This window comes from Artemia sp. Qi Xiang Cuo, chromosome 8 (assembly GCF_049724085.1).
Source record: "Artemia sp. Qi Xiang Cuo chromosome 8, ASM4972408v1, whole genome shotgun sequence".
NCBI classification, from domain to species: domain Eukaryota; kingdom Metazoa; phylum Arthropoda; class Branchiopoda; order Anostraca; family Artemiidae; genus Artemia; species Artemia sp. Qi Xiang Cuo.
This window is the reverse complement of record NC_142801.1, coordinates 44,949,116-44,970,646: the sequence shown is the minus strand read 5'-3', so window position 1 is coordinate 44,970,646 and position 21,531 is coordinate 44,949,116. Positions and strand designations below refer to the sequence as shown.

Here is a 21,531-nt window from a genome sequence, read left to right as displayed (position 1 = left end):
ATCTTTGGCACGATAGAAATATTCAGTGTAAATTAGAACGACAATATGTGACAGATGGGATAATCTCTCTCTCAAAATTACGTGAAAAAGAGAATTCAGTTTCAAAGGTACCTAAAAATATATGTGATAGCAACAGAGAAAATAGTAAAGATTAGAAAAAATAGCATTTTGAGTTTCAAAGGCGGTGATTATTAATAGAAATTACCTAAAAATATTCGCTTATGAGATATCGAAGCGATAGCAAAGATTAGAAAAGAGTGGTTTCATTGTAAAAATTACATTTAGATATGTAATAGGGGTTAATATCTCGCAGAGATAAGTTTATATTGGGATTGAAAAAGAAAAAAACATTGGAAGAAATTGATAGGTAGGAAAAAATGCTTACATTTGCATAATCCGTCTGGGCTTGGGTGCCCGAAGGACCAGGTAACGTGTGTTGGAGGGTGGAGGGGGCGGTGACGTTAATTTCTTGTACAGGAGCTGTGACTTGTGCAGCCGGGACAGCTTCTGAGACCCTTGAAAAAGCTTGCGTAGGTGGGGCTTCGGCATTGTAGCTATTCGCCCACTCTCTCTTTGGTTTTCTGACAGGTTGCATTGGGTCAAGTAGCGTGGAGCTAGAGGGTTTTGGCCAGCGACCATATTGCATGACAGTAGCCTTCGCAGGGGGTGCATTATTGGCCCTCGCTTTCTTAGCGGGTGGCGGCGACAAGCATTCTTCGCTATTTGCGCCAGTCATAGCTCTCTTCGATGTAGGGTCCGCAAATTCTTCATAATTTGCCTTAAAGAAGAGAAGAAAAAATCAAATCAAAATAATTTCTCCCTTTTTAAAGAAAGAAAGTTATTAACCATAATTTTGTTTAGAAAAGTATTTATCTCATTTTAGTAAAGCAAAAACCCATATTCTCTCCCCCAAAATTTAGGAAAATTAACTCACACTAAGTCTAACCTCTCATTGAGTTAATCATGCGTTTTATTCAAGCGAAAGGCATATCTTACTACCTTTTATTAAAATTTTATAGCTAAAATCACTAAATGACGAAAAAGCAATTAAGGTAAGAAACAATTATCTTTTACATTTTTTAACTAATAAAAGCGCTAACCCCCTCCCTCAAAAAAAATACTGTATTCGATACTGGGAATTTAAAAGAAACTTTATAGAAATATTGAAAAAAAATAAAAAATTGCCTAGAGACGCAACGAAAATATTTACACATTTTTTTTATTGTCAATGTGTGTACATGTCTACACACCAAACCCCCTTACTTTCAATGCGAAGAACTAGTTTGTTTTTACTTTACAACAAAGCTGTTAGAAGCAATGTATTGCCTCCCTCCCTTTTAAATAATTTACTTACTTCGAAGCTGTTAGAAGCACGGTATTTCCCCCTCCCCCCGGTTAAAGACTATCCTATATATATTGTTAGCAATTATTTTGTTTAGAATGCATTTCACTACTTCTATACAGGTTGCATAGGCGTAGCTTAATTATTGTCTAAAATCGTTGTAATTTGACAATCAAAACAAACCGTTTGGCTAGACCGATACCGTGAACACACCGGAAAAGGTTGATAAAGTAATTATATGCTTGTGCGGAGAGCTTATGTCAAAACATAGCGGGTTAATAGCTAAGAGATAGACAAGTTGATAGGCTTACAGAAAAAATAAATTTGAGAAAAGGTATTTCTTTTTGCGATGGTTTGGTTTCGATAGTAAAAGAATATATTTTCGTTTTCATTGCAAAGTGATGTTTGTATTAGAGTGGGGGGGGGGGGATTTAGCTGGAAATAAAGCGGGAAGCAATTTATCGAAATGGTATTTATTTTTGCGAGAATTTGGGATTGTAAGACAATGGGGGTGGGGGGGGGGGGGTATTGTTAGACCCTAATTTGAAAATAACTTGTTTCTCTACTTCCATACAGGTTGTGTAGGCCTAGCTTAATTATCGCATCATTGTGTTTTAATTTTGACGGAAGAATAGTTCCGTTGACCGCGTTTGTAAACCGGAAAGGGTGATAGCTAATTATAGGCCTCACATTGGAGTCTTGTGTCAAAAGAGAGCGGCATTTTCATTAAAAATTGACAGAAGTCAGTGATCGCTTTAGCTGGAAATATAGAAGGAAGGAATGTAAAGAAAGGATAATTATTTCTTTTTGCGAGAATTTGGGATTGTAAAACAGTGTGGGAGGGGGTTAGGGTAAAAAGAATATATTTTATGTTTTCCATTGATTATAATGATGTTTGTATGGTTTGGGGGGGGGGGGTTGGGGGTAAAGGAATATATTTACGTTTTAGCTGAATATACTGGAGGATGTCCAAGGAAAATTCGTTTGAAAATAAAAATGCGCTTACATTGCTAATTGCGGCTGCCAAGGCCTCAAGCTCATCAATTATGTTAATTGTTCTATCCATTGTCTCACAATACTTTCTGATAATTGAATCACATTGCATGCCCGTTATATACGAAATCCCAAGGTCAAATTGTTGTATAAACAAGCCCTCTGATTGGCTGAGAAGGAAACATGTGATCTAACTGTTTCCGGGAAACTCATAACATTTGCCTAGAGCAACAACAACAAATACTATTTCTGGATCATAACATTTGCATCGGGGCAACAGCAAGAAGGAAGTGTCATTGACCTGCCCCCATTAGACTCAATAATCCATGAAAGTGAGAAAGCTCCTGTTTTTCCATTCTCACTGACAAAAACCATAAAAACATCAAATAAATGGATCAACACACATAACCATCCATGAAAACAACCATAAATGTGAGAAAATTCCTGTTTTTCCAAGTGAGAAAATTCCTGTTTTTTCATTCTCACTGAGAAAACCATAAACCACGTGGTTCGTTCTGGAGTAGAGCCCCCCTTTCTACTTCCAATCACTTTCGACTATTAAAAAGAGCATTAGTCCTTTGAATTTCCAATCGAATGAGCCTGTTTTGAAGTTTCTATGGCAACGCCTTCTATAAAAACCTTATATGCCCCCAGGGTATAAATTAATACCCTTGCCCTGAGGGTTGTGGGAGAGTTTCCTCATCAAAATATATTTTTTATCTGGAAATCAACTACGCTGAACAAAATGGATATCTCAAAGTTTTGATTTGATGTGTTTGGGGGAATGATGGGCGTGGGGGGGCTAGTTGCCCTCCGATAACTTTTGACCCTTAAAAAGGGCACTAGAACTCTTGATTTCCCTTCAAATGAGCCCCATTTGAAGTTTCTACGACGACCCCTTCCATATGAAGTGCCTCTGGGAAAAAAAAAAATAATACTCAGAGGCAACGCTATAGCGTTGCCTATAGTAAGGGCCATACGGCTGCAATGTTTTATTTTTCTTTTCTTCCCAGAGGCACTTTATATAGAAGGGGTCGTCGTAGAAACTTCAAAGGGGGCTCATTCGATTGAAAATCGAGAGTTTTAGTGACCTTTTTCATATTCAAAAGTGATTGGCGGGCAACTAGCCCCCCCCCCTCCCGTGCCCACCATTCCCCAAAATATATCCAATCAAAATTTTGAGATAGTCATTTTGTTCAGCGTAGTTGACTTCCAGATAGAAAATATGTTTTTGAGGAGGAGACTCCCCCGCATCCCTCAGGGCTAGGGATTTAAGCTATGCCCTGGGGGCATATAAGGTTTTTATAGAAGGCGTTGTCGTAGAAACTTCAAAACAGGCTCATTCAATTGAAAATTTAAAGGGCTAGTGCCCTTTTTAATAGTCGAAAGTGATTGGAGTGTAACTAGCGCCCCCCCCACCCGACGCCCATCATTTCCCCAAACACATCCAATCAAAATTCCGAGATAGACATTTTGTTCAACGTAGTTGATTTCCAGATAGAAAATTTGTTTTTGATGAGGACACTCCCCCAGAACCCTCAGGGCAAGGCTTTTAATATATGACCAGGGGGAAGATAAGGTTTTTAAAGAAAGCGTTGTCGAAGAAATTTCAAATAGGCTCATTCCATTGGAAATCAAAAGCACTAGATTTCTTTTTAATAATTGAAACTGATTGGAGGGCACCAAGCCCCCCCCCACACCAAGCAGTCCCTCAAATACATCCAATCCAAATTTTGAGATATACATTTTGTTCAGCGTAATTGATTTTCAAATAGAAAATATATTTTTGAGGAGAACAATCCCCCAAAACCTTCAGGGAAAGGGTTTTAAGTTATGCCCTGGGAGCATATAAGATTTTTATAGAAGGCGGTGTCGTAGAAACTTCAAAAAATGCTCATTCGATTGGAAATTCAAAGGGCTAGTGCCCTTTTTAATAGTTGAAAGTGATTTGAGGGCAACTAACCCCCCTCTCAAGCCCACCTCTTCCCCAAACACATCCAATCTAAATTTTGAGACAGCCATTTTATTAAAGGTAGTTTTAAGTTCTGGAAATTAGGTCTTTGAGGATGAAAACTCCCCCACAGCCCTCAGGGCAAGGGTTGTAATCTAAGGATTCTCTGAATCCTTCCCATTATTTCTTATGGAAGGGATGCTCATAAAAACTTTGGAGAGGGCTCATTTGATTGGAAATTGAAAGTTCTTGTTCACTTTTTAAGAGTCAAAAGAGATTGGAGGGTAACTAGCCCCCCCCCCCTCCTCCACGCCCTAAATGCATGAGATAAAAAATTTTGAGATAAACATTTTGTTAAAATAGTTCAAATTTCTGATAACAAAAAACTCCGGTGTCGACACAGCCCACAAGGGCCCGGGGGTAGGCGTTGTAAGTTCTGCCCTGGGGCATAACTTATTAAGGGGGGGTTTGTAACTTATGGGAAGGGGTTTTTTATGGGAAGAACATATAGGAAATCTATTATAATTTTCCAATTATAAGGTTAAAATACATACTCTGAGATAGATGTAAAATTGCTTTGGCACACAAAATCCTATGAAGGTCAATTCCAAACAGTCGTGATCCCTTTGTGTCAGCAAGTGAAATGGTCTAAAACCCCTTATTGGATCTATTTTTTCAATCCATTCATTGTTGTAAATTGCTGTCCATAAGTTATGCAAGCTGTCTATTGTTCATATATAAGGTTATTATCAAAGAGGTAATCGTATAGACTTTGAAAAAAGCCTCATTCAATTTAAATTGAAAGTTCTAGATCCGTTTTTTAAAATCAAGAATAATCGGACAGTAAGCACCCCCCCCCCCTGCCATAAAAACTTGAAACTTTTTGCAATCAAAAACACACAAATTTAATTAAAAAAAAACTTCCTAAAAATAAGTTTTTAAAAGAAAAGTAAAGGCCATTTTAAACTTAAGCTAATGAGATACAAATACTTGTTAAAATTCAAACTCAAAACGACCAGAAATTACTATTAAAGAATAAATGAAACCCAAAACGAACAGAAATTAAATAAACAATCATACCAAATATCATACAACAAGTAATAATATAAATGAATAAATAGATCTTAAAGCGAGTAATGCTTTGATTGAATATGAAAATCAAGCTTAAAACGAAAACAAATATTTTTGCTATTAAAGTATAAATGAAACTTAAAACGAACAGAAATTAAATAAACAATCAATGCGTACAAAAATACAATATATATTAATGTAAATGAATAAATAAATCTTAAAACAAGTGAAACTTAAATTGAATATGCAAATCAAGGTTGAATCGAATAAAAATAACTACAAACAAGAGTTTGGGTATCACCTCACTGCAGAAGCCAAAAACCTACTGCGTCATTGGCACTTTACTGAAAACGAATTATATTACAAATGTTTTCTTTTGTACTTAATATTAAAAATAAATGTTAAAATTACAGTAAAATTTTGAACTGATGAGCTTTTAGCAATTATTATCATTATACATCAAATATTCAGTTTAATTTATTAGTTCTTTTCAAGATTAGTCAAGACAAATATAGTTTCACTAGAAACAAAATTTGGATACTGCCCCCTTCTTTAACTGTCAAAACCTCAAGCCTTCTGCGTCATTGGTGCTTCACTGAAAACGAATTACTCGTATATTACAAATTTATTATTTTCCAGTTCTTACAGCATTGAAAATGAAAATAAATTTACAGTGAAAATAAAATCTTGAACTGATGGATCTTTCAACAATTCATATCATTATATATCTAATATTTAATTTGATTTGATTTATACTTTCCAAGACTGTTTAAGACTCATATAGTTTTACCATTTTTTTCAACTCTGCCATTTTTTCTAACTAATCGTGTTGGTTTGTTATGAAAACATTCTATGGCTTCTAAGCATTTCTATTTGAGCGGAAAACTGCACCTCAAACTTTGTGGAACATGCATTTTCTTGCATGGAGCCCCAAAATATAATAAAATGTGGAGTTTCGGAGTGTTCCACCACTCGCAAGCAAGTGCCATTGGTATTTTTGAATTCACATGTTCAATTTAGGGGATGGATGGTAGGATAATCCTCGCAGCAGCCCCATTCCGTCGTGGTATGATTCACACTTTCAACACCTGGCGTCCGGACTATCATATAATCTACCAAGCATACAACTACCCCAAATCAGTATCAATAAATAAATGAAACCCAAAACGAACGAAAATTAAAATAAATATTAGAGTCAAACCCAAAACGAGCATAAATTAATATGAGTAGGGTTCAAAAACCCTATGCTTTCTAAAAGCCAGAATATAATTTGTACTTTACTGAAAAAAAATTCAAATGAGTTTACCAGAAAACATTTGTAATATAATTCGTTTTCAGTAAAGCGCCAATGACGCAGTAGGTTTTAGGCTTCTGCAGTGAGGCGTAACCCAAACTCTTGTTTGTAGCTATTTCTAGTTGATCCACACTTGATATGTGTACTTAACATAATTTTCGCTTCTCTAAGGATTTATTTATTCATCTTCATACATGTATATTGCATGTTTGTCTGCATTGATTTTTTAGTTAATATCGCGTCATTTCAAGCGTCAGTTGTAATTTAAAAGCCAAATATTTTTTTTCGTTTTAAGATATATTTTCGTGCTCGATTTGATCATTATTCGCTTTAAGATCCGTTTTTTTAATTATGTTATTTTTTTTTGTATTTTTTTTGCTATGATTTTTTGTTTGATTTCTGTTCTTTTTGGGTTTCATTTAATCTTTAAAAGTAATTTCTGGTCGTTTTTAGTTTGAATTTTAACAGGTATTTGTATCTCCTGAGCTTAAGTTTAAAATGGCCTTTACTTTTCTTTGAAAAACTTATTTTTCGGAAGTTTTTTTTTTAATTAATAATAATAAAACATTGGAGCCGTATGGCCTTTGCTATAGGTAACGCTATAGCGTTGCCTCTGATTTGATTATTGACTTAAGTCTGATTTCTAATAACGATTTCTACTAAGCTTCAAACTTTTGGTTTTATTTTTTAAGGTTTTTGATTTGTTGTAATCCCTTGTTAAAATATATACAAATATTTTTACAATTACCAGCCGTTGGGCCCCTGCACTTGGTACGGGGCAGGCTTTTATATATGGATTCTGATTGTCACTTGTCTTCTAACCACAGGAATTTAGCCGCCTTTTTATGCTGCAGTCTTTCTAGACATATTTCATTATTAGAGCAATTCCGAATTCTAACAAAGATTTCTACCAACTTTCAAACTTTTGTCTTTCTTGTTTAAGATATTTGGATTGTTGTAATTCCTTGTTAAAATATATGCAAACATTTTTGCAAGTACCAGTTTTCTGCTCTTTCCGCAATTTAATGTATTTTCATACTACAGTCTGTTCAAAGTTATTTGATTATTGAAGCTGGTCTGATTTCTAACAACGATATGTGCTAAGCTAGAAACGTTTGGTTTCTCTTTTAAGGTTTTTGAATTTTTGTAATTCCTTGTCAAAATAGGAGAATCATCATTTGTAGTAAATGCATATTTTGTTTTTGGGCCTTCCTACTGAGATTATATAAATGGTTGCGTTCAAAAAGGCTTTCTTTTTTAAGGTTTTTGAATTGTTGTAATCCCTTAGTTTTTTGTTCTTTACGCAATTTAATGTCTTTTCATGCTACAGTCTTTTCAAAGATATTTGATTATTGAAGCCAGTCTGATTTTTAACAACGATATATATTAAGCTTGAAACTTTTGGTTTTCTTTTTTAAGGTTTTTGAGTTGTTGAAATCGCTTTTCAAAATAGAGAATCATCATTTGTAATTGTTGCACAATTTTCGTTTCTTGGGCATTTCTGCTGACATAGTATAACTGATTGCGTTCAATCCTGTAAGCTTAATCACGTAGCGAGTTGATTTTTATCAAACAAACAAAACAACTAATTTCAAAATTTTCAGGTATTTTTCTAGTTGGAATTAAGACAATAAAATTATTGCTGAGGCACCGTAAATATTTTTACACTTTACATAATAACTTTAGCTGAACTAAACTTAAAAAATTTTTCAACTTTTCTTCATGTCTTAAAAAGACATTGCTTATACTTGTAAGAAAATAAATTCGGTAATGATGTTTTTCAACCAACGATTTCTACTAAGCTTAAAAATTTTGGTTTTCTTTTTTAAGGTTTTTGAATTGTGGCAATCCCTTGTTAAAAAATATACAAATATTTTTGCAATTATTGTCTTTTGCTCTTTACGCAATTTAATGTATTTTCACACTGCAGTCTATTCAAAGATAAACTTCTGCATACATGAAAATATTCAATTTTTCCACATTAGTGTGGCAAGTGTCATGACGTCATTGCAATTTTTACTACATGACGTCATTTGCAAAAACCAAAATTAAGGCTATACCGAATTTTCTCAAACTTCTGATATATCTAAATAGTTTTTTAGGGCAGAATATACCAGGATTCCAATTTTCCCGAAAAAATATGGAGTCGTTTTCGAGAAAAAATACATACATACATACATACTTGTTATTCAAAAATAAAGCCTGATATATGAGTTGTGATATTTTTTTGGTTTCACCAGCAAAAAAAGAAAATAATTTTCCCTTAGGTAAAATATCATAAGAGAAATAAAAAAGAATCACTTAAACTAGGGATGAATCACCAAGGGTGATAACCATCTTTCCAATCCGAAGACAAGACAGAAATTTAAAACCCTCCGAGTGGAAGGAAGGGTGGGCCTTGCTTTATTCATTACTGTCTGTAGGCAACGCGAGGGCTTGCATTTCATGAAGTTATCGTCTAAGTTAAAATAGTTATAATGGATTTATTTTTATGTTTTTATTTATTTGTAGGGAAGTGTACTGCTACTGTGCCATGTGAGCAGACCTGTATTGATTTGTCTAATGGTGCTTATGAGTGTGGATGTCGAGAAGGATTCATCTTACTCCCTAATGGCTATGGATGCCAAGGTATGCTTTGAACAAGCATTGAGGCTTAAATGTCTATAGGTTAATTCCTGCCATACCAAGTTTGATTTTTTTTTTTTTAGAGGGACTGGTAGGCTCCATGGTCCCTATTAAGGAGGTTTAAGTGTTGAGGTTCGGAGGTGAATGTCCATGGTAAAAAAGATTTTCGTATCTTTGTGATTGAGAAAACGTAGCAGTTATTTTCGCTAATCAGAATCCGGTGCAATGCTTTTAAGGTGATTGATTGCTTGTTGGACTTCATTTACCATGGGGGGGGGAACATTCACGTCATTGTAAATACTGCTGGGTGAGTTTGGCTCCTGCAGGTCATCAGTGCTACGACTTGGATTATGGCAGCGACGATTATCATCCATTGATGTGGAGAGTTGGTGCTGGTTAAGTAGTTTGTCAAAGTGCTCCTTCCAGCGATTTATTATTTCTGTATTATTCGAGAGTAACTTGCCGTTTTCATCTTCAACGGATGTACTAGTAGGCTTATGTGATTTACTCCTGATTGATTTTAGGAGCTGATACATCTTCTTGGTGTCCGATCTAGAGGAAGCGGCTTCCATGTCTTCAGTGATTTTCTTCCAGTACCGGTTCTTATCATTCTTAGCCTACTGGGGGCATTCTCTTCTCTGGCGTTTGAACAACTCCGATTTTCTGTCCGATATCTGTTGCTTGTGCTCAGTCAACTGAATTGTGCATGTTGACATCCATTTTTTGGGTAGTCTTTTGCGGTATCCTGTCGCAGCTTCTGCAGCCTCGTGGATTGTATTGCGTATGGTCAACCACTCTTCATCCAAATATGAGTTTGCTCGTCGTTTTCATGCACTTGGAGAGCTTCAAAGCGGCTAGACAACTCTAAACAGAATGCCTGTCGTATATTAGGATCATCGAAGCGATTGGTATCAAATCTTCGTGGAGGTTTCCTCTTGGGGCGTGCTGCAAGTCGTAACTTTAGATCTTACTTGAATAGAAGATGGTCCGACCAATGTTTCGAGCCAGTACATGCTCCAATATATGATCTACTATTCGTAGCCATTGATTTCCAACGGCGGGACATGAGCATGTAATCAATATGGCTTTTTTTCTACCATCTCTTGAATACCTTCTGGCTCTATGGCTGGGCTTGTATTTGAATAAGGTATTTGTAATGACCAAATCATTCGTCATGGCAAACTGAAGAAGTCTTGATCCCCTGCTAAATCTAGCTCCAAGACCGGAGTGGCAAATGGAAGACTCAGTATTGGATACTTTTTCCCCGATTCTGGCGTTAAAGTCGCCTCCAATAAAGATGAGGTCTCGTTTTTGGGACTTTCTTAAGCGTACAATTGAGAAATTGGTAAAAAAAAAGGTCTGCTTCGCTCTCCGGTGCGTCCCTGGTAGGAATATAAACTACAATAACTGATATGTTGAATAGGTGGCCTTTGAATCGCGCTTTTGCGACTCTATGTGAGATAGGTTCCCACTCTAGAAGTGACTTCGCTGATAGGGGGCTTTAAATGATGCCTACTCCACCATACGCAGATCCATCAAGGGACCCGTAGTTGAAAAAGGAGGAAGAAGCGTCGTCCTCAGGAGTTCTAATCTCTGAGCCTTCCACAATGCCGTTGATTCGAGTTTCTGAAACGCACATTATGTCTATGTTGTAACGCAACAATTCCTCAGCGATAAACGACTGGGTCGTTAGGCATTTCATCGAGCAGCCGTTCAGCACCTACACTGAGGGGTTGTCTATATTTTCGAAGTAGTACCTCAGCTTGCCAATTTTCCGGGGAAAGCACCGATGAAACCTTTAACGCATCGCTTGCCGGGGATGCCGTAGTATGGGTTGGACTCTTTATATTGACTTTCATTTGGAGGTTTTTGGAAATATATTATCTATGCAGGTCTCCACTCCCTGATGGCCCCCTTTGCTGTTTGGCCTAGCAAGAATTGGGATAGGCAATTCCAACCGTTTCTACCTGACAACCACGATGAGGAAACCCTAGTAGGATTTCTCCTATGTCTAACTAGGGACAGAAGACTAGACTAACCTGATGGGGGGATCACACATCCCGAACCATCAGGACCATCCAGACTTTTTAAACCCAACCTAGTTCACAGGAACTTTTAGTCAGGAATCTTTTGGTTTGGGAGGATGTCGTAAGGAATTATTGAAGGGAAATGGGAACTTCCTGGGAGGGGGTAAAGAGGGGAGCTTTAAATGGATTGAGATGGAGGAGGAGTGTGCGTAGCTGTGTTGGCCTCAGGCGGCTTGGTGATTTGTTAGTTGTAGTAGTATTTATTGCAGCTGGCTGTAAATTTTGATTCATTTAAAGAAGATCGCAGTTTTTGTATGTACGTGTGATACTATTTATCAGCCCTTTAAATAAAACTTAACAAACGGATTAGGAAAGCATAAGGAATAAAAAGAAAAACAATGTAACATAAATAAAAATAAGCTTTACGTGAAGTGATGATTGCAACACAAAAAAATACACACTATAAACCGTAAAAAATGCATGTAACAAATAATGGTCCAGGGAAGTGATGGCAAGGGAGGAAGCCCCTAAGAAAGGGTTGCATCTGAAATATAACTATACTTTTCGAAAAATCTTGTTCAATAACTGATTTATGCGGGTTTTCAAATCTCAAATTAAAAACTGTGGAAAATTGTATCTTGCCATTGGTAGCATGTCTGTGTCTCTATTTGTTTGTTTCTGTCCTGTTTTATCCTGATGAAAGAGTTGCCAGAGAAATTTGGAAAGGGCTCATTCAAAAACCATTTAAAAGTTCTACAATCTTTTATGACGATTGAATTGATTGTTACAACAAGCAGAGGTGCCCCTGTGACAACGTCTATCATTTCAGTACTGAGCAAAGTTGGGGAATAAAACGTTTGGTTAAAAAAATTCAAATGTGTAAATACCTTTGTATGTTTTTCTTTAGATATTATAATATTTAAAATAATTTTGCTGTTTTGTTACACAAAATAGGTTGATGTGACAATAACAGCGCAATAACAAAAAAATGAAAATATTATTTGTTTGAGTGACATTCACAATTTTCCCTCCATCTGTAAATAGAAAATATTAATTTCTTCCCTATTAATTTACTTTGTTCCTGAGCCTAACAATAAAATTATTAAAAAAATAATTAGGAAAAAGAGGATAAAATATAACTATCTTCTATACTGAAGCACCTGTAAAGAAAAGGAAGCTACCATAGAATGCAACTATAGTCTAGATTAATTTTTACACTGTTTAGAGTTATTAATCTCAAGAGTAGAAATTACGTTGGTATTAATTTTAATGGTCTACGTTATGAAGTGCTTGTTCCTTTATATACCTTGCCTTCCCTGTTTTCGTGGATACAGTAGCCGGAATTGAGGAACAAACAACTTACCTATAGAAAGTTGCCTTTACTTTCAATTATGGTTTTAGTTGAAGAGAATTTCCAGTTTTAAGCAAAAACACAGAACACACAAGTGGGGAATTGAAGAAAAACACAAAAAAAAACTATGTGTTATTAGAAGGAAGGAGAGATTTAGATAATGTCTTGCTCTGAATCCACTTTTGCTCTTATGTCTTTACACTAGGGAACAACACTCAGTTTTTTCTCCGAGATCTAAAAATAGCCGTCTTTGATAGAATTTTTTTAAAGCTTAATTTGAATGAGAAATAAGAATTCTTCCATTACTACCCCAATAATTTTTTCGTAGTAGTTTAATAAAGGTTCTTAAATTTCTTAAAATTTAAGAAGTTTGAATTTTTTTTCCAAAAATGAAATAAAATAGTTTAAGATGTTTTCCTAATGTCGCTGAACCGAAAACTGTTTATTTGAAAAACTAAAAGGAGAAATTTTGTCGTTTAAACCATTTAGGTTGTATACCGTGTTTTCAGGGACCCGTGTTTCAAAGGTCGTCATTGCTCTGGTCATAATCCAGTCGATCACGAAATTGAATAAGACGGGAGACAATATACATCCCTGCCGGACACCAAAATCAATTTGGAACATCGAGGATAGTTCTCCCCCGATCTGAGTTTGGGCTCGCATATGCTGGTAATATGCTTAAATAAGTCTGACTATCTTGCCTGGTACTCCATCCTCTGTCATGGCTTTCCAGATTCCATCCCATAGAACAGAATCAAAAGCTGTAATAAAATCTATGAATAGAGACACTGTTGGTTTCTGGTGTTTTTCCGTGTGTTCAAGGGTTTGTCTTAAGACGAATAGTTGGTCAATTGTTCCCATGCCTTGGCGGAATACTGCTTGATTGGGCCTGGTCTTTACGTTGCGCTGGATACGAAAACGATTATGTAGCACTATGGCAAATGTTTTTGCAGCAATGCAGATGAGAGAAATCCCGAGATAATTGCTGAAATCCCAATAATTTTTTCGTAGTGGTTTAATAAAGGTTCTTAAATTTCTTAAAATTTAAGAAGTTTGAATTTTTTTTTTTCAAAAATGAAATAAAATAGTTTAAGATGTTTTCCTAATGTCGCTGAACCGAAAATTGTTTACTTGAAAAACTAAAAGGAGAAATTTTGTCGTTTAAACCATTTAGGTTGTATACCGTGTTTTCAAGGACCTGTTGTCCATATAAATCACAAAGATTATGAAATACTATGTTTAATTTTAGAAAGAGAAGTTTACGAGTCGAGTCTAGTTAGTCCCGCTGAACTCTCAGCTTATGAGCTCCCTAAAATTGAGTCCCTGGTACTCTATGAAGAACAAACGAAATTTGAGGATATTACCGAGGAAGTAAGATGTTCAATATCTTGTGGAGGTGGTAAATGTATCAAAGAAGGTTCTTCGTTTGAAACTGTAGAGAGATGCCAATGTCCATTTGGATTAAATGGTGAAACATGCTCAATACGTAAGTATTTGAAATTAAAGGTTTCTCCCTTTTTATGGGGGGGGGATTTTCTATAGTTCTCAATTCCCAAAATTTTGGAACAAACCTTGACAATGTAGAGAAATTTCAGTAAATAAAAGGGAATGCCGTTGTGAAAACCAGAAATTTCAAATACGGTTGTCCTACTTTTTTGGGGGGAGGGGAGGGGGAAATATATGATAGAATGACACTAGTAGGGTGATAAAAATGACAAAACATTAAATTTTGATAATGAGCTTTACATCAAAGCAATTTACCACATTATTTTATGGTATTTTGCTAGTGATTTACTAGTTATGTTGCTTGTAATTACTATTATAAGGTAAGGTTTATGGTATTACAATAATACCATGGTTTTTCTATTCAGAAATAAACTTATTGTATATTTTTTTTTTAACTGGAAAACAAAAATAAGAAGAGCAATATTGATAAGAATTTGGTCATTAGCAATGCAGAGGTTGAAATATAGGCACTCGCTATATACAAAATGTCGAAAAATTTGTATTATGGATACAATATATATATATATATATATATATATATATATATATATATATATATATATATATATATATATATATATATATATATATATATATATATATATATATATATATATATATATATATATATATATATATATATATATATATATTTTGGCATCAGTGTCAGTCTGCTATTAAGTTTTAGGCCAGGTACGTAGGAAGGGATGGAATACCTTCAGTTCCCATACGCTCGTGCTACAAATATAAGAGTTTTTACTTTAAAAAAGTTAATGTCCTATGATACTCACCTTTTTTTTTGGCAAATTGAGAGCTTATAAGCCGATAAATATTGAAGGAATAAAAATTTATTTTGTGTTAAAATGTATTCTTGAAGTATAAATGAAATTTTTAGTTCAAATGACTTGCAGGCACGAAATCTGGGTTCATTTTTGAACAAATAAGCATAGAAAAAATAAAATCAATGACAGAAATAATGCTAATTTTTCAAGACAGTTTTCTAAGACCGTCTTGGAAAAATTAGCCCCCTCTCTTTCTCTGTGCTCAACTGAAGAAAGGCAAAAATCATCGCTGTATTTTTTTCAACAGGTGTATCTCAAGTGATGTTTTTCCCTCTTCTAAAATCAATTGACACTTCTCAAATTGCCTGTTGAAAGGCAAAACATATTGAATACTTAAAATGGGACTTTATTAAGTTTTGTCTGAAGTTACTTGGTTAAACGATAGATGCTAAGATAGAGAACTTTTTAATTCACGACAATAAGACTTCAATACATGACATTACACTAAAAATCTTCCTGATTGGTAGATGCGTTTTTGGGGGTGAGAGTGGTAGGTAAACCTATAATTAATAAACACTAATTTAAAGAGCACAAAAACACCGGAGAAAGTATGGAAAAGAACTGCCAAATATTATCAACAAATTAAATTGCTGGTTTTCTATATAACTTGAAGCAGGTCTTGGGACAAGATTATTCTTCTAGCTCTACTCCGGCGTTGTTCTAGACCGGATGATTTCGGTGCGATTACATTCATTTGTGAGTTTATATTGCTAAGCAAGGGGACTTTTCTGGACACTGTACGGAAGAGGAAGGCTTTGAATAGATTGGGATGGAGGAAGAGAGTGCGCGGCTGTGTCTAGGCGCCTTGGTGCTATGGTGAGTTGTTAGCAGTAGTAGTAGTAGTAGTAAAAATTCGTTATGGCAAAATTAACTGCAACAGCTTCAGTTAATACCAATTTGAAAAGATAGTTAGGCTGCTAAAGATGACATCGTTTCCATCACCCAAGACCTATTTTAACCAAGCTTTGCTTTGGAAAAATTAAAAAAAAAACTTGTATTATAGAAGTAGAAGAATCTGGAGTTCTACTATCATTAGGAAAAAGTGTATTGCTAGTTCATATCCTTTTTTCAAGGCCACTGAAGTCAGAAAGGAAATGGTTTATAACTGGCTATTAAAGCTCTGAGATTACATCCCGTTGTCGTGGTAAACTAATCAAGCACCTCTCTAATGTGTTGTCTGTGGATCTCATTCGCTGTGGTTAGGGTCTGCCTTTTATCTTACCCATCAAAACAAGATGGCTTAAGACATCGGCTAGGATTTCTAAAAAAATCAGTATCTGGGCTGATTTCAGTCCTTTTGACAAACTGTTTTGTACTGTCGACTGAGCTATTTTCCTCTCAAAAAGTTTCTTTGTAGCTTGGAGCATCTCGTTGGGGGTCGATAATGCTCATCTCCTCTTCTTGAAGTTTTTCTATTGTTAGTCGTGCCTTAAACGTGAACTTTTCTTGAACTTGAGACAGATAATAAATTAGAACCTAAGACTGAATTCCGGAAGGCTGCTGATCTTTGCTTTTATCATCACATTGCCTTTTTTTTTATCGGCTTTATTTCGTCAATGTCCAAGGCTGTTTCTGCCAACAGATTCACTACTGTTTGTATTGTTTCAAATTTTCGAGTCCACAGGGTTTGTGAAAAGTTTCGAACGTTAAAGCTGCTTTCAATCAAGAGACTTATTCTTTAAGGATAGCTTAAGACTTTTAGGCGAAGATAAAAATATACACATTTCTTCAATGATTTTGAAAAGCTTAGCTATCCAGAAAGATGAATTACATTTATGGCGAATTTTGGTTAACGATTTCCAGCACTTACTGCTTTGCTTCGCAAACTGATTAGAATTGCTTAGACCTAAGACTAAAAGACTAGTTGACACACAAGGATTACTCCTTGACTGTGTTCCTATTACTTCTTTTCTGCCAAATTTTATCATTAGCTTCGGCAAATTCTGAGGGCCTCTCTTGAGCTTCCCAATTCTGAGTGGATGGTGTGGATAACAGCTGCAAGCTCATCACAATGACAAGCTCTAAAGTTTCCGCCGTCACTATAAATACAGTTCGGAATCTAAGGTAAATGACTTTCTCCCAGAATCTTACTAGAAGAAAGTCCATGAATTCGTACCATTACATGGTCTATGTTGAAAGTACTTTAACCCTACTTTAAAAGTAGTTACATATCACACTGAGAGTAGAAGAGAGTTGCCATATTTTCTTCATTACTTGCCAAAGACAAACCACCGTCTTATTAGGGTCCTCATAATAACCAAAGGAATTGTCACAGGATTTTTGCTTGTCTCCTTATCGACTGCTTGAGCAAAACCTTATTCCAAACGTTTCGTCAAACAATAAATCAACTTGACCACTAAACTTAACGAAGTGGAAACAACCTGAAAAAATAACTTTGTGTACCCCGGAAGAGAAGCGACTTTTCTTTCTTCACTTGGTTGTCTCTCTTCTGTTTGTGCTATTGTCATTCTTCGTTTTTCACCCGTGCGTTTCTGGGCTGTTTTTCTGTCTTGACCACAAGAAAAAAAAGAACAAGCAAAGCAGAAGGTAGTAGCTCTCTTGATATTGTAATCTAAGAACTGTTTTTTTTTTCAAGCATTGTGACCACCTTAACCTTGTGTCGCAACCGATCTGTGGGAAATGTCGTAGCTGCTTGCTTTAAAAGGGTTCTTGCCTTTTGAGTTCTTATTACTTTGCATTGTGCTTAGAACTATAATTTTTTTTTCACTCTTAGGGAAATTTTGAATCATAATCATTACACGTAATTTTGTCGCTCACTTTTGTTTTAACAATGCTCTTTGGCCAGACTTCTGTTCACAAACAACGAATCTTGATAAATCTGAACAACCTATATGAGATAGATACAAATTAGGAGAATACAATTGGTTTTGAATAATGACAAATTGCTATCTATCCAGTCCCTTTGGGAATCATGTCACCGTATCACTGTCATAACACCTTTTAGTGCTATGAAGTCTAGTATGAGTATAAACGATTTTTTTTTTGTTTTACTGGTATTTATGACTTAAGCTCAATAGTGTCAAAACTGGACATTTTCTCACTAAGGAGTATGAATGTATTTTTAGGAGGAAGAAAAATTGTTCGGATTTTCTCTGGCTGAATTCAAAATAAATCATCGATGTAACTTCGCAGAAAGAAGGAGAGGAGAAGTGCTACTCCTTGGACCACCCCTAATAAAAGGACAGATATCATTACTACAAATGACCGACTGTTACCATTAAATTAGAGTCTTGGTGTGGCATCAATGACTGTCTTCTGCAAGTGCCTCTACTCATTCCTTCTCATGAGTATTTTTGCTTGTGCCACTTTCTCAAAAGGAGACAAGATGAACACATTGGCGCACAATTCTGCTCCGCAAACCCGAAAGAAATCATGAAAAAATATGCTTGAAAAACAGCATGTTCTGCTGTTTGGCCTCTCTTACACATTGTTTTGTCATTTGGAACCGTCTCTTTGAGGGAGTTGTTCTGTCAAAGCTGTCTTAATTTTTGGAGCGAATACTCAGAATATGCCTAAAACCTATCCGCTTACTAAAACGTACTGCTCCGCCTTCCTGCTCCTAGCAATAAAGCTACTTATAGGAATGATAAAACATGTGATTTATTACGGTCAGCGGAATTTTGTTTCCTAACATATCCACATCTTTATTGCATCGGAACTTCTTCTGGAAATTTATGGCAAGCTCCAAAATAGGATTCAACTTTGAAGAACTAATTTGTCAGTCGTAAATGTGTCGTGATTTTCAGATAGAAAGGATTTATCTACTTTAACGTGCCGAAAAATATGACCTGTTTGTTTGATAGCTCAATTGAAGGATTAAGTACTTTTTATGTATTTTAATAGAAAAATAGAAAGAATTTCTGCTCTTAAAAGTAAAATGGTTTCTGCTTAAGACTGATATGAGACTCTTCTAGTAATGAAATCCCGTATGTTTTAAATGTTTAATCATTAAAAGATTGAAGTTTGTCTGACTTGAAATGGGGTGTCTCTACAATATAGCCCTCCACAATCTACCCATTAATGATGATTATGATTGATTGTTTATTATAATTTACACACTTTAAAGATTAAGCGATAAACAGTTATGCAGATTGACTTTCCTTTTTAATGGAATCGATGCTTTATTATGCACATCAAGCTTTCTAAAGCTGTTGACTATTTCTAAAAAAAAGTGAAAAGTTACTTGTTGAAATATTCGAACTTTTGATTAACTATTATTGAAGCTATCTTCTTCGCTGCTATTTCTTTATCTACAGAGAATAAAAAATCTTCCAAAGTCTGTGAACATTAGCCCCCCCCCCCCCAAGGTTTCCTGCCTCCAGATTTAAAAAATGTTTTTTTTGTTTCTTATTGAAAAATGGCTTTTGTGGTAATTTCATTGAAAAAATTTGAAATAAGCAAGAAAATTACCTCCCCGCCTGGATTTTGAGAAATACATTTTGCCCCCCTCCCTACATTTTTGTGAATTGACCCCACTGAAACCTTCTGACTGCAAAAAGTTCAAGAAGTGACAACCAGGGTTACCACCACAAAAACAAAAAATCACCAACCTTTCACTAAAAAATCACCAAAATAAAAAAAAGTCGGTGATCAATAATGTTAAGCTATGCACGAACAAGACGCGTTGGGCACCTTGAGGTAAGACCTTTTTTTTATAGGTCATCAACCACTACGAGAACAAAATTTTTTTTTACCAAAAAACAGAATTTCAACGAATCCCTTTTCTGGACATAAGAAAGAGCCTTTTTATTTATCTACCAACCATTTCACTTTTAATTTGCATAATTTTTTTTCTGGTTTTCCATTGAAACGAATAACTACGATACTCCTCTTTCATCCTCAAGTCAAATCTAGTTTGCTTTTGAGCGTATTTACTCTCCACAGCTGGCATCCTTAATGGTAATTAAATAATAAACAAGTTTTTTTAACTGAAAGTAAGGAGCGATATTAAAACTTAGAACGAACTGAAATTATTCCGTATATGAAAGGGGTTGTCCCCTCTTCAACGCCCCTCTCTTTCCGCTAAATTTTGACTCATTCTCACAACTCTACTTTATAAAACAATAAAAAAAACTTTAGCGTAAAGAGCGGGGCATTGAGGAGGGGAATGCCCCTTCCATATACGAAATAATCTCTGTTCGTTTTAATGTCGTTCCTTACTTTCAGTTAAAAAAACTTTTTTTTTTGTTTAGTTTATGAGCGTTTTTGAATTAATGCAGGCTTTGAATTTGGCTCACCGTACATGAATAATTAAAACCAAATTTGCATATTAATTTTACTTTATTTAAACTAATAATAACCTTATATTAAACTAAGTTTGATTTTGTTCCAGTTGTTTAAGAATGACTCTCGAATCACAAAGGCTGTTTAATTATACGAATAACCTCTTTTAAAAGTTAAAAAAGAAACTTTAGCGTAAGAGCGAGCTATTGAGGGGAGGCAATACATCTCATATACATAATATTTCTGCTCGTTTTGAGTTTTAATGCGGCTTTTTATTTTCAGTTGAAAAAGCATGTTTTTTATTTAATTGCTGATCGTTTTTTCTATAATGTCGGGAAATCTAGCCCTCCCTCCTTGGAAAATTCCCTTCCCCCGCGAGAAATTTCTCCATGGAAAGATTCTCCCACGTAAGTAGGGACCCATATTGCTACACTAAACTAACAAGAAGGCGCCCTTAATATACTAAACTAACAAGATGACAGCCAATCAGAAGACTACAATCCGTGTACGAACAAGACCAAGTGCCTCTTTCTAGACAAATCAGGGAGTCAGAAATACTAACGGGAGTAACGCAACGAATATAAGGAAGGATTTTCAGTATAGTTGTTATTAGTGTGAGAATAGAATTTGAGAAGAGAACAGTTTGACTATACTCCTATATTTATTCATTGAGATATATTTACAATAATGAGTGAAATGTTTACAGTATTAAAAGTTGATAGAGGAGTTGGTAGCAGCAGCAATGATACAAGAGTACCAAACATTGTGGTAGAAATCACGAGAGGATCTCGGCTTTGTCTTGAATGGGATGAAGTATATGCAAGGTATGTGTTATCTTTGAGTAAATTTAAATTGGAGGACCAATTATGCTTTGCTGCAAAGTTGATGTAGCACATGTAAATAGACTTCAAAGTGCTTTAAATGCAATAGTAAAGCATATAGAAGACAATAAGTTATATCGGTAATTGTATATGTGTAATATATATTATTCTTGTAATTATATACACACAATAAAATTGTTTTCAAATCGAAAATGTCCCCTTTCTTTTTTCTTAGATTTTTTTTAGGTTATCGAATATTCTTGAAGTAGAACGAATCGAGGTTAGTCTAGAGACAGCAGTGAGAGTATAAGGATTGAAAAATGAATAAATTTGAGAAAGAGAGGATTAAGTCGAATCTTGTGATTATGGAAAAACATTTGATTCTTGATAACGACCTTATCGAGTTATCTCTTCAACGGAAGATATTTTCTCACGGAACACTTGACAATATAATAAAAACTGAT

At 35.1% G+C, this 21,531-nt stretch overlaps 1 protein-coding gene across 1 annotated transcript in view; it reads left to right on the top strand.

Annotated features, from left to right (window-relative positions):
* Positions 1–21,531, top strand: part of LOC148949453 (pikachurin-like) — a 293,057-nt gene that overhangs the window by 49,277 nt on the left and 222,249 nt on the right. The window contains exons 2-3 of the mRNA XM_089093487.1: positions 9,163–9,279; positions 13,904–14,140. Of these exons, the coding sequence (XP_088949613.1) occupies positions 9,163–9,279; positions 13,904–14,140 (354 nt within the window). The remainder of the gene's footprint in view (positions 1–9,162; positions 9,280–13,903; positions 14,141–21,531) is intronic.